The sequence below is a fragment of the Nematostella vectensis genome, chromosome 3 (assembly GCF_932526225.1).
Source record: "Nematostella vectensis chromosome 3, jaNemVect1.1, whole genome shotgun sequence".
NCBI lineage: Eukaryota > Metazoa > Cnidaria > Anthozoa > Actiniaria > Edwardsiidae > Nematostella > Nematostella vectensis.
Window position 1 is genome coordinate 14,440,487 of NC_064036.1, and position 12,360 is coordinate 14,452,846.

At 39.0% G+C, this 12,360-nt stretch overlaps 1 protein-coding gene across 1 annotated transcript; it reads left to right on the forward strand.

Moving 5' to 3' along the window:
• The first annotated feature begins 1,593 nt into the window (after nucleotides 1-1,593).
• On the forward strand, nucleotides 1,594-10,654 carry LOC116604690. Its single transcript, XM_032367409.2, has 7 exons — nucleotides 1,594-1,760; nucleotides 1,997-2,044; nucleotides 3,383-3,492; nucleotides 3,696-3,760; nucleotides 4,055-4,221; nucleotides 6,945-6,998; nucleotides 7,533-10,654. The coding sequence occupies exons 3-7, from the start codon at nucleotides 3,421-3,423 to the stop codon at nucleotides 7,730-7,732; spliced, it is 558 nt and encodes a 185-aa protein (XP_032223300.1). The 5' UTR covers nucleotides 1,594-1,760; nucleotides 1,997-2,044; nucleotides 3,383-3,420; the 3' UTR covers nucleotides 7,733-10,654.
• Nucleotides 10,655-12,360: the final 1,706 nt, after the last annotated feature.

The following is a 12,360-nucleotide window of genomic DNA, read 5'->3' on the forward strand; positions in this document are numbered from 1 at the left end:
CAGCAGTGGGTCACCATCTACAACATCGACATCATCTAGCAGTGTGACACCATCTACAACATCGACATCACCAAGTAGTGTGACACCATCTACAACATCGACCAGCAGTGGGTCACCATCTACAACATCGACCTCATCTAGCAGTGTGACACCATCTACAACATCGACATCGTCTAGCAGTGTGACACCATCTACAACATCAACATCATCTAGCAGTGGATCACCATCTACAACATCGACATCATCTATCAGTGGGTCACCATCTACAACATCGACATCATCTAGTAGTGTGACACCATCTACAACATCGACATCGTCTAGCAGTGGGTCACCATCTACAACATCGACATCATCTAGCAGTCCAACATCTTCCACAACATGGACATCGTCCATCAGTGTGTCACCATCTACAACATCGACATCATCTAGCAGTGGGTCACCATCTACAACAACGACATCATCTAGTAGTGTGACACCATCTACAACATCGACATTGTCCAGCAGTGGGTCACCATCTACAACATCAACATCGTCTAGCAGTGTGATACCATCTACAACATCGACATCATCTAGCAGTGTGACATCATCTACAACATCGGCATCGTCCAGCAGTGGGTCACCATCTACAACATCGACATCATCTAGCAGTGTGACACCATCTACAACATCGACATCCTCTAGCAGTCCAACATCTTCCACAACATCGACATCATCTAGCAATGGGTCACCATCTACAACATCGACATCATCTAGTAGTGTGACACCATTTACAACATCGACATCGTCTAGCAATGGGTCACCATCTACAACATCGACATCATCTAGCAGTCCAACATCTTCCACAACATCGACATCGTCCAGCAGTGTGTCACCATCAACAACATCGACATTGTCCAGCAGTGGGTCACCATCTACAACATCGACATTATCTAGCAGTGGGTTACCATCTACAACATCGACATCGCCCAGCAGTGGGTCACCATCTACAACATCAACATCGTCTAGCAGTGTGACACCATCTACAACATCGACATCATCTAGCAGTGTGACACCATCTACAACATCGACATCGTTCAGCAGTGGGTCACCATCTACAACATCGACATCATCTAGCAGTGTGACACCATCTACAACATCGACATCCTCTAGCAGTGTGTTACGATCTACAACATCGACATCATCTAGCAGTAGGTCACCATCTACAACATCGACATCATCTAGTAGTGTGACACCATCTACAACATCGACATCGTCTAGCAGTGCGTCACCATCTACAACATCGACATCATCTAGCAGTTCAACATCTTCCACAACATCGACGTCATCCAGCAGTGTATCACCATCTACAACATCGACATCATCTAGCAGTGGGTCACCATCTACAACATCGACATCATCTAGTAGTGTGACACCATCTACAACATCGACATCGTCCAGCAGTGGGTCACCATCTACAACATCGACATCATCTAGCAGTGTGACACCATCTACAACATCGACATCATCTAGCAGTGGGTCACCATCTACAACATCGACCTCATCTAGCAGTGTGACACCATCTGCAACATCAACATCGTCTAGCAGTGTGACATCATCTACAACATCAACATCATCTAGCAGTGGGTCACCATCTACAACATCGACATTATCTAGCAGTGTGACACCATCTACAACATCAAAATCGTCTAGCAGTGTGACACCATCTACAACATCGACATCCTCTAGCAGTCCAATATCTTCCACAACAGCGACATCATCTAGTAATGTGTATTTTTTTTTGTTGTATTATTTTTTTTTGCATTAGGATAGTGTCCTTTCATATATTTATGTTTTTGATTCTCAATTCAATACCATTTGTAGACAAAGAAATTTGCTGCTTCCATTTTGGTTCATTGAAAGGGTATAGATTCTAAAGAATTTTCCTTTGGTTTTATTGCTTAAACAAGCGAAATACTTTCAGGTATCTGAATTGTCTTGTAAATTGCTCTCATTTCAGTTTCGACCTCATCAGCAACTCCTACTACAGAACCTACTACAGTACCCCGTGAGTAATAAATAGTTTTTTTCAACCTTATAGTTTTCATGATAGTCATTTTACGGTTAGACCGTGATCAAACATGTAAACCTCCCCCACCCAATATTTTCAAAAATTATAAGGGAATGACCAAAAGGAGTATTTTCTTAATAAAGAATGAGGTCTGAATAATGTCTGCTACAGCACTGTATATCCAGTCGTTTTAACAGAGCTATTGAAATTATCCTACATACGTTTCAGCATCGTTTGCCATCTCTCGAGAACGTCTTTTCTACAATTTCCATATATTCGGTCACAATCGTTCACTGGTGTTTATGAATTTTTTTTGTGGAGATTAATTTGAAAATTTCATTAGCAGAACCAGGTTTTTTAAAGAATAATTCAATCTCTATCTAACCTGAGTATCAGGCCCACCTGTGTTTCTATCGCGCCGGCGAGAAACAAGACAAGCGCCTGATACTAGTACTGTTCAGATCGCATGTTTTAATACCGGATTCCGGCATGGCTCCTGATTGGTAAAAAAAAACGGTACACGAATGGGACGCGCTGATTGGTTTAGCTATATATAGTACCTTAGCCCATCGACTGCTTGTTCCCAGAGTAATGGCGGACACCAAAAAGTGCTTTTGACCTTGCGTTAGCAGGCATTTTCTTCGGAAAAATTCCGCCTGATACTCAGGTTAGATGTTCAAATGTTCAAGACCGGTCATTGCGTGTGTTTATTTCTCATTGGTATCGTTTTTCGAAGCGAAGATCTACTAGTTATATCAAAGGCGCTGGATGTCATAGAAGCTGCTTAATACTACAGACATCATTAGTCGTAGCTATAAAGTTTTTAGACAGACCAGGCGCCGAAAATTCGAGAAATTTGTCTGTTAGAGAACGAAGAATGCTTGGGATTGTTTGCGGCACTTCCCGAGAGTTGTTGATTGAGTGAGCTTATCAAATAATGGCATTTGTCTTTAAGCAGCGGTTAGTCTATTTAGACATAAATGCTGTTTATAATTTGATTTGGGCATTTGATTGTGCCACTGCGTGAGTCATTTGAAAATTGACAGCCGACGTATTTTGACAGTGGCCTGAAAAGGGGCGGCAGGAGTCGCGTCTAGTATTTGTGTCAGGCGTACTTTCATTTTTCCTCTCCGACTTTTGAAAAATAAAACCGCCCGATACTCCGGCTAATCTCTACCAAAGTCTACGGTCCAAAGTCTCCCTCAATTTGAACCCCTGGATCAACTGATTTGACATGAAAAGTGTGCTTTGAATGTATATAATAAGATAAAATATTATTCTAGAATTCAAGGACTGTGTACGTTATGTTGTACCCTGATTCAACATTTCTTACAGCAAAACTTGTGGTCACCGTCCAATTCGAAATAAGGGTTATGATAACATGGGAAGTAGAATACACAGAAGAACTGAGATGTTTATGGAGATTGCAAGCCCTTATAGATTTGGTGAGTGCAAATTAATTCGGAATGTTCATTTGATATTAATCCCTGGCCAGGTGAAGAGCTCTACGTGTAAAGAGCACATTTATATTCGTGTTTTATGTTAATTTGAGATCGCGATGAACTTTTAAGTTAAATTTTATGTTTAAAAACATTACTCTCAACTAAGTTTAGAAATGCATATTGATATCATATTTTTGAAAATATAGTTATTAGATGGAAGACGTAAAGGCAGAAGAAGAGCCTGGGGTAGACTTAAAAGACTGATATGCAGGTAAGTCTAGATCTTCCCTGAGAAGACTCTTCCCCTTTCGAGGTTCATGCTGCAACCCACCTCCCCCCCCCCCCCCCCCACCCCATCTCCTTTAAAAAGTCTGGTCCCCCTACACAAGATGCATGAGCTCAGTAGCGGATTGTGTGACAGAGGTCAAAACAACTTCACAGAGGACTACTATAGTCGTACGAAGCACAGCCGTTCTCATTGTTTTGTTACATTTTTTCTGCTTTTTCAAAGACGTATCAGACATTTGTTCTGCTGTTAAAAGGTAGTTGTATTCGTGTTTTTAAGGAGAGGCAGTGTCATAGCAGATCTTCAAGTAGCCGTGAATACAACCGATGACCCAAATGCAGGTCAAGCGTTTGTATCAGATGTGCAAGAGCAAGTGCAGAGCGGTTCACTCGGCAACTTCACTCTAGATGCGAATCATCCACTAGGAGCAAAACTCACAACAACAAGTAAGTTTAGAAGGCTATACTCTTGAGTGGTATAAACATGTTCAGTACACAGGGCCGTAGCATGGGGTGGGGCGCGGGACGTACGACAAGTATTGCCATGGAAACACAAGTGTATGTCTTTTGTTGGCACTGTTCTGGCATTCTTGCATCGAACCAGTAGAAATCAAACAGTAAAACACAGAACGATGTTGTCTTTCTTGCCTTCTCTCAATGATCAGCTGATGAACGTTTTTCGAATCTTCCCTACGGAAAAACGAGCTTGAAAATCGGAAGAACGATCTTGTCTTCGGAAGAGCGATCTTGTCTATGGAAAAACAAGCTTTTCTTTGGAAGAACAATCTTGACTTTGAAGGAACGATCTTTAAAATCAGAAATTGTTCCTAGCAGAAACTTGATAGCGTTCTGCATAATTTCTACGATACGATATTTTTCGTTCATAGCGTGACACGGAAATTTTTTCCGTGGCCACGAAAGGAAAATCCGTGGGCACAAGAGCCGTTTAAAAAAACTTAAAAAGCCGTTGACACGGCCGTCTGGATTCCGTGTCAACGAATCAAACACACGGGTCGCGAGTCGTAGATTTCAGTCGTATGCAAACAAGTCCAGGTGTCACAGTCTTGACGTACCTGACGTCATAAAGGCGCCGCAAACACCGAAGTCGGTATCGAACATCCACTGATCATGGCCGCTCTAGTGAAATCTCGCAGATTTCATAATGCCTCATAATTCGAGGATTTATTTGGTTTGTGTTATGTGTGGATATGTACGATAATGCGTAAATAAGGGTGAAAGTTGTGTCATAAACAAGTGGCGGTTTCGGCCTTTCTTGTTGACAAACAAGAAACCTAGAAGTCGGTATCAAACATTCACTGATCAGGCCGCTCTAATAAATCGCACAGAAATAAATCAGAAATGCCTATTCCTTAAAATTCAGCGATGTAGTTGATGTATGTTATGTGTGGATATGTACGATAATGCGTAAATAAGGGCGAAAGTTGTTGTGTCGTAAACTTGTGGCGTTTTCGGCTTGTTAGACAAACAAGAAACTCCAAAGTCGATCAAACATTCACTGATCATGGCCGCTCTAGTGAAATCGTACAGAAAAAAATCAGAAATACTTATTCCTTATAACTCAGGAATTCATTTAATTATACATTTCACCCAGCTTGCTTTTATTTCAAAATAGGTCATACGCTCTAAAATAACAACTAATCGACGTGAATTGAATGCCAGATGAATTTGTTACTTTACAAATATAGATATACACGATATGGTTTGATTTGAATGCGCCGATGGTTTTATGTTTGATATAAAGGGAGTAGATTATCCATTGTTTTAATCTCAACGTTGTCATGGGAATGCGAAAAATTAGCATAGCGTCAGCATTTTTGTCGAACGTCGGAATCGACTATACTTAGATATCGATAAACTAAGCTTTATTATCTAGTATGCTCACTTATTCTCTGGCAATCGATGTGTTTATCTATGGAAGAAGGAGGAGGAACGGTGATAAACAGCGATAAAGAGTTGGCTGTAGTTTTTAAATTGATATTTACTCACTTCCCGCGATTTAAGGGACTAATGTATGGTCAAACGTAACGCAGAGGCTTTAACGTCCAGGGATCCCGAGAACGTGATCATTAAACAGTTTCGGAGTTTAATGATAAAAGACTTGGAGTTTTAAGAATTTTAAGAGCTAAATGATAAATAAAGATCCTCATTGACCTTTATTAAAAATCTTTACGGCCTATCATCCGATGTCGACGATGTATACTTGATTGTCTGCAATCCTCCGTACGACTTAAAAGCCGTGGACTTGAGTGTTGTATACCGTTTATAAAAATACTGAAAGCCGTGGGCTAAGATTGCGCAACCCGTGTCCACGTAAAGAAAATCCGTTGACACGGAAAAAAAATTCCGTGGACACGGAGAAAGATTCCGTGGCCACGGAAAAAATCCCGTGGGCACGGAGAAAGATTCCGTGGCCACGGAAAAAAATCCCGTGGACACAGAGAAAGATTCCGTGGCCACGGAAAAAATTCCGTGGACACGGAAAAAGATTCCGTGGCCACGGAAAAAAATCCCGTGGACACAGAGAAAGATTCCGTGGCCACGGAAAAAATCCCGTGGACACGGAGAAAGATTCCGTGGCCACGGAAAAAATTCCGTGGACACGGAGAAAGATTCCGTGGCCACGGAAAAAACCCCGTGGACACGGAGAAAGATTCCGTGGCCACGGAAAAAATTCCGTGGACACGGAGAAAGATTCCGTGGCCACGGAAAAAAATCCCGTGGACACAGAGAAAGATTCCGTGGCCACGGAAAAAAATCCCGTGGACACAGAGAAAGATTCCGTGGACACGGAGAAAGATTCCGTGGCCACGGAAAAAAATCCGTGGACACGGAGAAAGATTCCGTGGCAACGGAAAAAAAAACCCGTGGACACGGAGAAAGATTCCGTGGCCACGGAAAAAAAACCCGTGGACACGGAGAAAGATTCCGTGGCCACGGAAAAAATCCCGTGGACACGGAGAAAGATTCCGTGGCCACGGAAAAAATCCCGTGGACACAGAAAAAGATTCCGTTTAATACCCGTTTGTTTTTGGCGTTTACACGGAAAACCTAAGTGTACGTTTCCCATGGACGGTCACATATATTGCACCCTTCTTTTGTGAAGTTAGACTAATCAGCAAAACTCATGTTAACTGTTTGTTGTTTACTAGCTGTCATCGGGGATCCTACCTCTACCACGCCTACCAACAAATCAAACGTCGATGGTGAGTAAAGAATTTTATCCCAACTTTTCCACGTGTACGGTGCTGTCTCTGACAGTCTGTCTAGTCAGAGTACGGTTCTTTTACACGAAGATTTAACGAATGATTGTCGAGCCCTAGCCTCTCGGTCTAGTACCGGAAGCCCTCGGACTATAAACGTTTTTACCCAAGCGTATCAATCCGATTCCCAAATTTTTAGATGTTTTTCAAAGTGCCGGATAAATTTTGCTCAGTCTTTGTCTTTTTTCGAAGAGAGGCAAAGCTTCAACGATGTGTATGTCAGGTATTTTTAATATTTGTTAAAACAAATCTATAATAATATTTTATTGAAATTTCATAATTATTTATTAAAACCATTCATAAACTTTGGAATTATAATTTGGTTTCCACTTTCTTTGAGAGAGCTCTAACGAATAAAAGATTACCAGCTCCAATAAACCTTTGGGGGATGGCCGGGAAGTGTGTTGATTGCAAAACATCTTACATTAGTTACCACCTGATGAAGAAAATTGAAGTATATTATTTGATTTGTTTTAGACATGACCTTAATCTTGCTGATCTTGCTGAGCGTGTTCATCGGTGTATTGGTGCTTGCCTTACACACCGGGCACAAAACACTCCAAAAGCGGCAGGGTTTTTCGTGTCAAATCTCCATCTTGGACGGGGCACGTTTTCAGAGGACTGGTGCCGAATTTACGAATCTAGCTCGTAGGATTTTCGCTAGCTTCGGAAAATAAGATCGGATGGCGGAAAAGCACAGACGGAAGAACAAGGTTTGATTTGGTATCAAACGGCCAGAATTTCGCGTGGTTCCTGCGCCTATTCTTCAAAGGGATACGGTCTTTCCGCGACTTGTCCCAAAATGTCTTGAATGCAGCTATTTTGAGTCCCGATTTAATTTTTACGTCAAAAGAATTTATTGAAAATCAGCAGTGTAGTCCGATTCTTGAATCCCTGAATGTCTTCGCTATGATTTTGGAATGCAGCTATTTTGAGTCCCGATTTAATTTTTACGTCAAAAGAATTTATTGAAAATCAGCAGTGTAGTCCGATTCTTGAATCCCTGAATGTCTTCGCTATGATTTTGGTTTTGTAGATTTCTCCTCTGTTCTCGCGCGATTATTTTTGAAACCTCACTCTAATTTTCAAGTTTAATTGTGAATATGCCAAAGAGGTTCACTCTCGGAGAGTAAATGCGAGAGGCTAAATTAAAGTGACAGAATGTGATCGACTCTTCACGAGAACTGCAGGACCTGGAGGATGAGTTTTCTTCCCTTCAGCAAAGCATCGCTGAGAAGAAACTTGAAAGCGAAGCGAGAAAAGCTGAGAAGGCTTAGCAGAAAGGTATTTATAAAGAACCATATAAAATGTGTTTACATATAATACTCATTTTGTAGAAATGCAGTGCTTATAGAAAAGGAATCGAAAGGAAAGGACATATTTGTTTTAGCCAGACTTTCGCATTATTTTACGCTATTGTGTTATTTGAGAGGGGTGATTTATTGAGTTATAAATTATAGTCAAATTGTTGGTTCTTTTAGATCGATAGATCGTTTCGTCAAAGAAATAACACATGGAATAGAACTCAAAACCTCGGCGCGCGCGTTGCTATGGTAGCTTATAAACAATAATTATTCTTTGTTGTGAAAGTATTTTCAGTTTGAACAGCGCTTCAGTTTATTGTATTCTTGGATAAACTTGTTCTTAACGAAACTCAAGTGAAACCAAATATGAATCATTTAAGTTACATCAGAAAACTTAGTCAAATCAAAATAGTTAAGTAAGACTTAGTACTTAATTGGATTCTAAATTCTGAGTTCTTCCAAACAGATGACTTGTAGTTTCATGTTGGTCTAATTATGATCTTTGTTTGTTTGTTTCATATTTGATGGCTACATGGATATTCTCTTCAGATTAGTGATATCCTCAATAGAAAATAGATAGCAGTAATTAGTTTATTATATTATTAGGCTATTATATTTAAATGTAATCAATAACCTTACTCTGCATAGCAGTTAAAAATAGGTAGGTAGATTCAGACAGTCGTATGGAAGGTAACAGTCAGGAAGGAGGCAGTCAGAAGGGGCTTTTAAATGGAAATGCAGTGTCTATGAGGAGGATGAATCCGACATGCTTCACTGAGGGAGGGGTCATGCTACCTGCTATAGAGATGCTATAGTGATGTGCAAGCTTTAAAATATCTTAGGGGTAAGAATTACTGTTGACTACACCCAAAGTGCTGTCACTTAGGGTTACACTACTAACGTTTACATGTTTCCATTATTTCTCTGTTGTTTTTTATCTTGCCTTCACATACATTCAGAACATGTTTGATGTACACACACTTTGTGTACATGATATAAATGTTGCATCCAAACATTCCTAAGGTATGTAATACTGTAAAAAATAGCATGTTTGATGTACTCTGAGGTGGATTGTCTCCTTAAAAAGGTGAGTAAAAAGATGTAAGAGGCTAATTTGATAGAAAAAAAAAGAATCTATTTGTAAGCATCCAATGGTTAAATGATTTTTTTATGAATGATAGACTTTGATAGGTGATGAAATATTTTTTTAAATAAAATGTTTGATTTTCTATTATCTTTATTGAACTTTTCTTTTGTAAATTATCTTATGGCAGCCTAAGACAGAGTTGGTATACTTTCTTCTTATCTCATTATCTTTACAAATGCTAAATGCAGATCTCTTATGTTATACAATTACAAATTACAGCAAATAAAAAAAAAGACATATTTGTATGTTAATTTTGGAATACATTTGATAAATATATTATTTCAAATCATCAGCAACTCTTTTTTTATGAATAAGAACATTGTTATTGTGATGCAGTGAGGTCTATGATAAACTTGAACACAGTATTTCAATGATGCAAAATCTGGGTTTAGAAAAGTTGTTTGGAAGTAAAGCTGTCCACTCACAAGAGTGCATGTTGGCAGAGCATTTACTGTATTGTGTTCTTACATAAAAAGTATGATTGATCTGCTTTCGGCATAAAATAAAGTGGCTACCTAATGCAGGTTCATAAGAAATGTAAGGAAACTGGAATTGTATATCCCTTAGTAAATATGTAATGTATATACTAGAATCAGGGAAGAAATAAACAACATTCGTCTATGGTACTAAAATTAAAATACTTTAATATATTGGTAAATTATTCTTTATTGAGGTTTTCAAAATCCCATGCAACAAAATGTTGCAAATATTCACACATATTTTTTGTATATACTGTACAAAGTGATCTATACTGTCTGAAAATAATAGTTATGTAATATTTGAATTCTGAGGCATAATACTGTAATGCTGATATATTTATATATATTCTGATATATCCATAACTATTAATTCTTGCCAATATTTATTCTGTCACACAACAGTTTTTTGACATTCATTGCTTAAAATAATTAAGGATTTAGCAAAAAAGTAAAAATTTATTTGAAAAATATTTATTTAATCTTACTTCAATTTTAGAAGTGCTCGTGCCTTTTATGGTAATAGAGACCATTTAATAAATACTTTATTCATAAGATAATAAATAATATAAGATTATCATATCAATTTATAAATATATATATTTACAATATTTATTGAATTGTTACATATTTTGTAACCTCTATTTCTGAAATAAATCTTGCAATTTCATACTTCTGCCAGATATTTTATATTAATATAGATATACTTAAAGTAGGAGTCCCTCACTAGAGTTGTCCCTTGAATAGATGTGTCCCTTGAATAGAGGTGTCTCTTGTGGGTAGAGGTGTCCCTTGATAGAGGTGTCACTAGAATAGAATGTCCATAAAATAGAGGTGCCCTTTGAATAGAAGTGTCCCTTCAATAGAGATGTCCATTGAATAAAGTTGTCCATAAAACAAAAGTGTTCCTTGAATATCATAGAGGTTCTATCTTGAGTTAAGGAGAGATAATGCCGTTGAATAGAGGTATTCTTTGAATAGAGGTGTCCCTTGTATAGACAGTGATCCTGAATATAACGAGGATCATGACAACCATACGACAACAGAGACTGCAGAAAAGCACTGAATTCAATATCTTTTTTTCGTCACGAATCTCATCTTACTAAAAATAATGCATTGTCTGCCTGGATAGAGGTGTCCTTCGAATAGAGGTGTAACTTGAATAGAGATGTTCATTGAATAAAGTTGTCCATAAAACAAAAGTATTCCTTGAGTTAAGGAGAGATATGCCATTGAATAGATGTATTCTTTGAATGGGGTGTCTCTTGAATAGAGGTGTCCCTTGAATAGAGGTTTCCCTTGAATAGAGGTATCCCTTGTATAGAGGTGTCCCTTGAATAGAGGTTTCCTTTGAATAGAGGTGTAACTTGAATAGAGATGTTCATTGAATAAAGTTGTCCATAAAACAAAAGTATTCCTTGAGTTAAGGAGAGATATGCCATTGAATAGATGTATTCTTTGAATAGAGGTGTCAATTGCATAGAGGTTTCCTTTGAATAGAGGTGTCTCTTGAATAGAGATGTCCCTTGAATAGAAGTGTTACTTGTATAGAGGTGTTCCTTGAATAGAGGTGTCCCTTGAATAGAGGTGTCCCTTGAATAGAGGTGTCCCTTGAATAGAGGTGTCCCTTGAATAGAGGTTTCCGGTGTTCCTTGAATAGAGGTTTCCCTTGAATAGAGGTGTCCCTTGAATAGAGGTGTCCCTTGAATAGAGGTGTCATTTGAATAGAGGTGTCACTTGTATAGAGGTGTCCCTTGAATAGAGGTGTCCCTTGAAAAGAGGTTTCGTTTGAATAGAGGTGTCCCTTGAATAGAGGTTTCCCTTGAATAGAGGTGTCGCTTGAATAGAGGTGCCCCTTGAATAGAGGTGTCATTTGAATAGAGGTGTCACTTGTATAGAGGTGTCCCTTGTATAGAGGTGTCTCTTGAATAGAGGTGTCCCTTGTATAGAGGTGTCCCTTGAATAGAGGTGTCATTTGAATAGAGGTGTCCCTTGAATAGAGGTGTCATTTGAATAGAGGTGTTCCTTGAATAGAAGTGTTCCTTGGAAAGAGGTTAGAAAACATTAAAAACGAGAATGTCAGTTTTTGTGTTGTGGAATTCCACAAGTGTTCTATTCTCCATAATAATAAGCAAGAACAACCTGCGATCGGCGTATATTGCACGCTAGTCTCAGTTCCTTGTTTTCGGAGACAAAAAGGGACACCTTATGCCCGGTCTTCATTCCTTTAAGCTGGCGTTTGAAGAGCAAAACCGCCGAGAGTTTTTGCCGGTCTTCGTTGTCGTCGGGTTGTCATAATCCTCGTTATATTGGATCAATTGGACTTTAGGGCCACCAGGTATAAATAAAAGGTATCTGGTAAAGGTTATTAATACCCG

Bases quoted from the DNA above. Each gene is read 5' to 3' on its own strand.
- LOC116604690 (XM_032367409.2), top strand. From the start codon at position 3,421: ATGATAACATGGGAAGTAGAATACACAGAAGAACTGAGATGTTTATGG. The intron at 3,761-4,054 runs GTAAGTCTAGAT...CGTGTTTTTAAG, and splicing joins CTTAAAAGACTGATATGCAG to GAGAGGCAGTGTCATAGCAG. The intron at 6,999-7,532 runs GTGAGTAAAGAA...GATTTGTTTTAG, and splicing joins CAACAAATCAAACGTCGATG to ACATGACCTTAATCTTGCTG.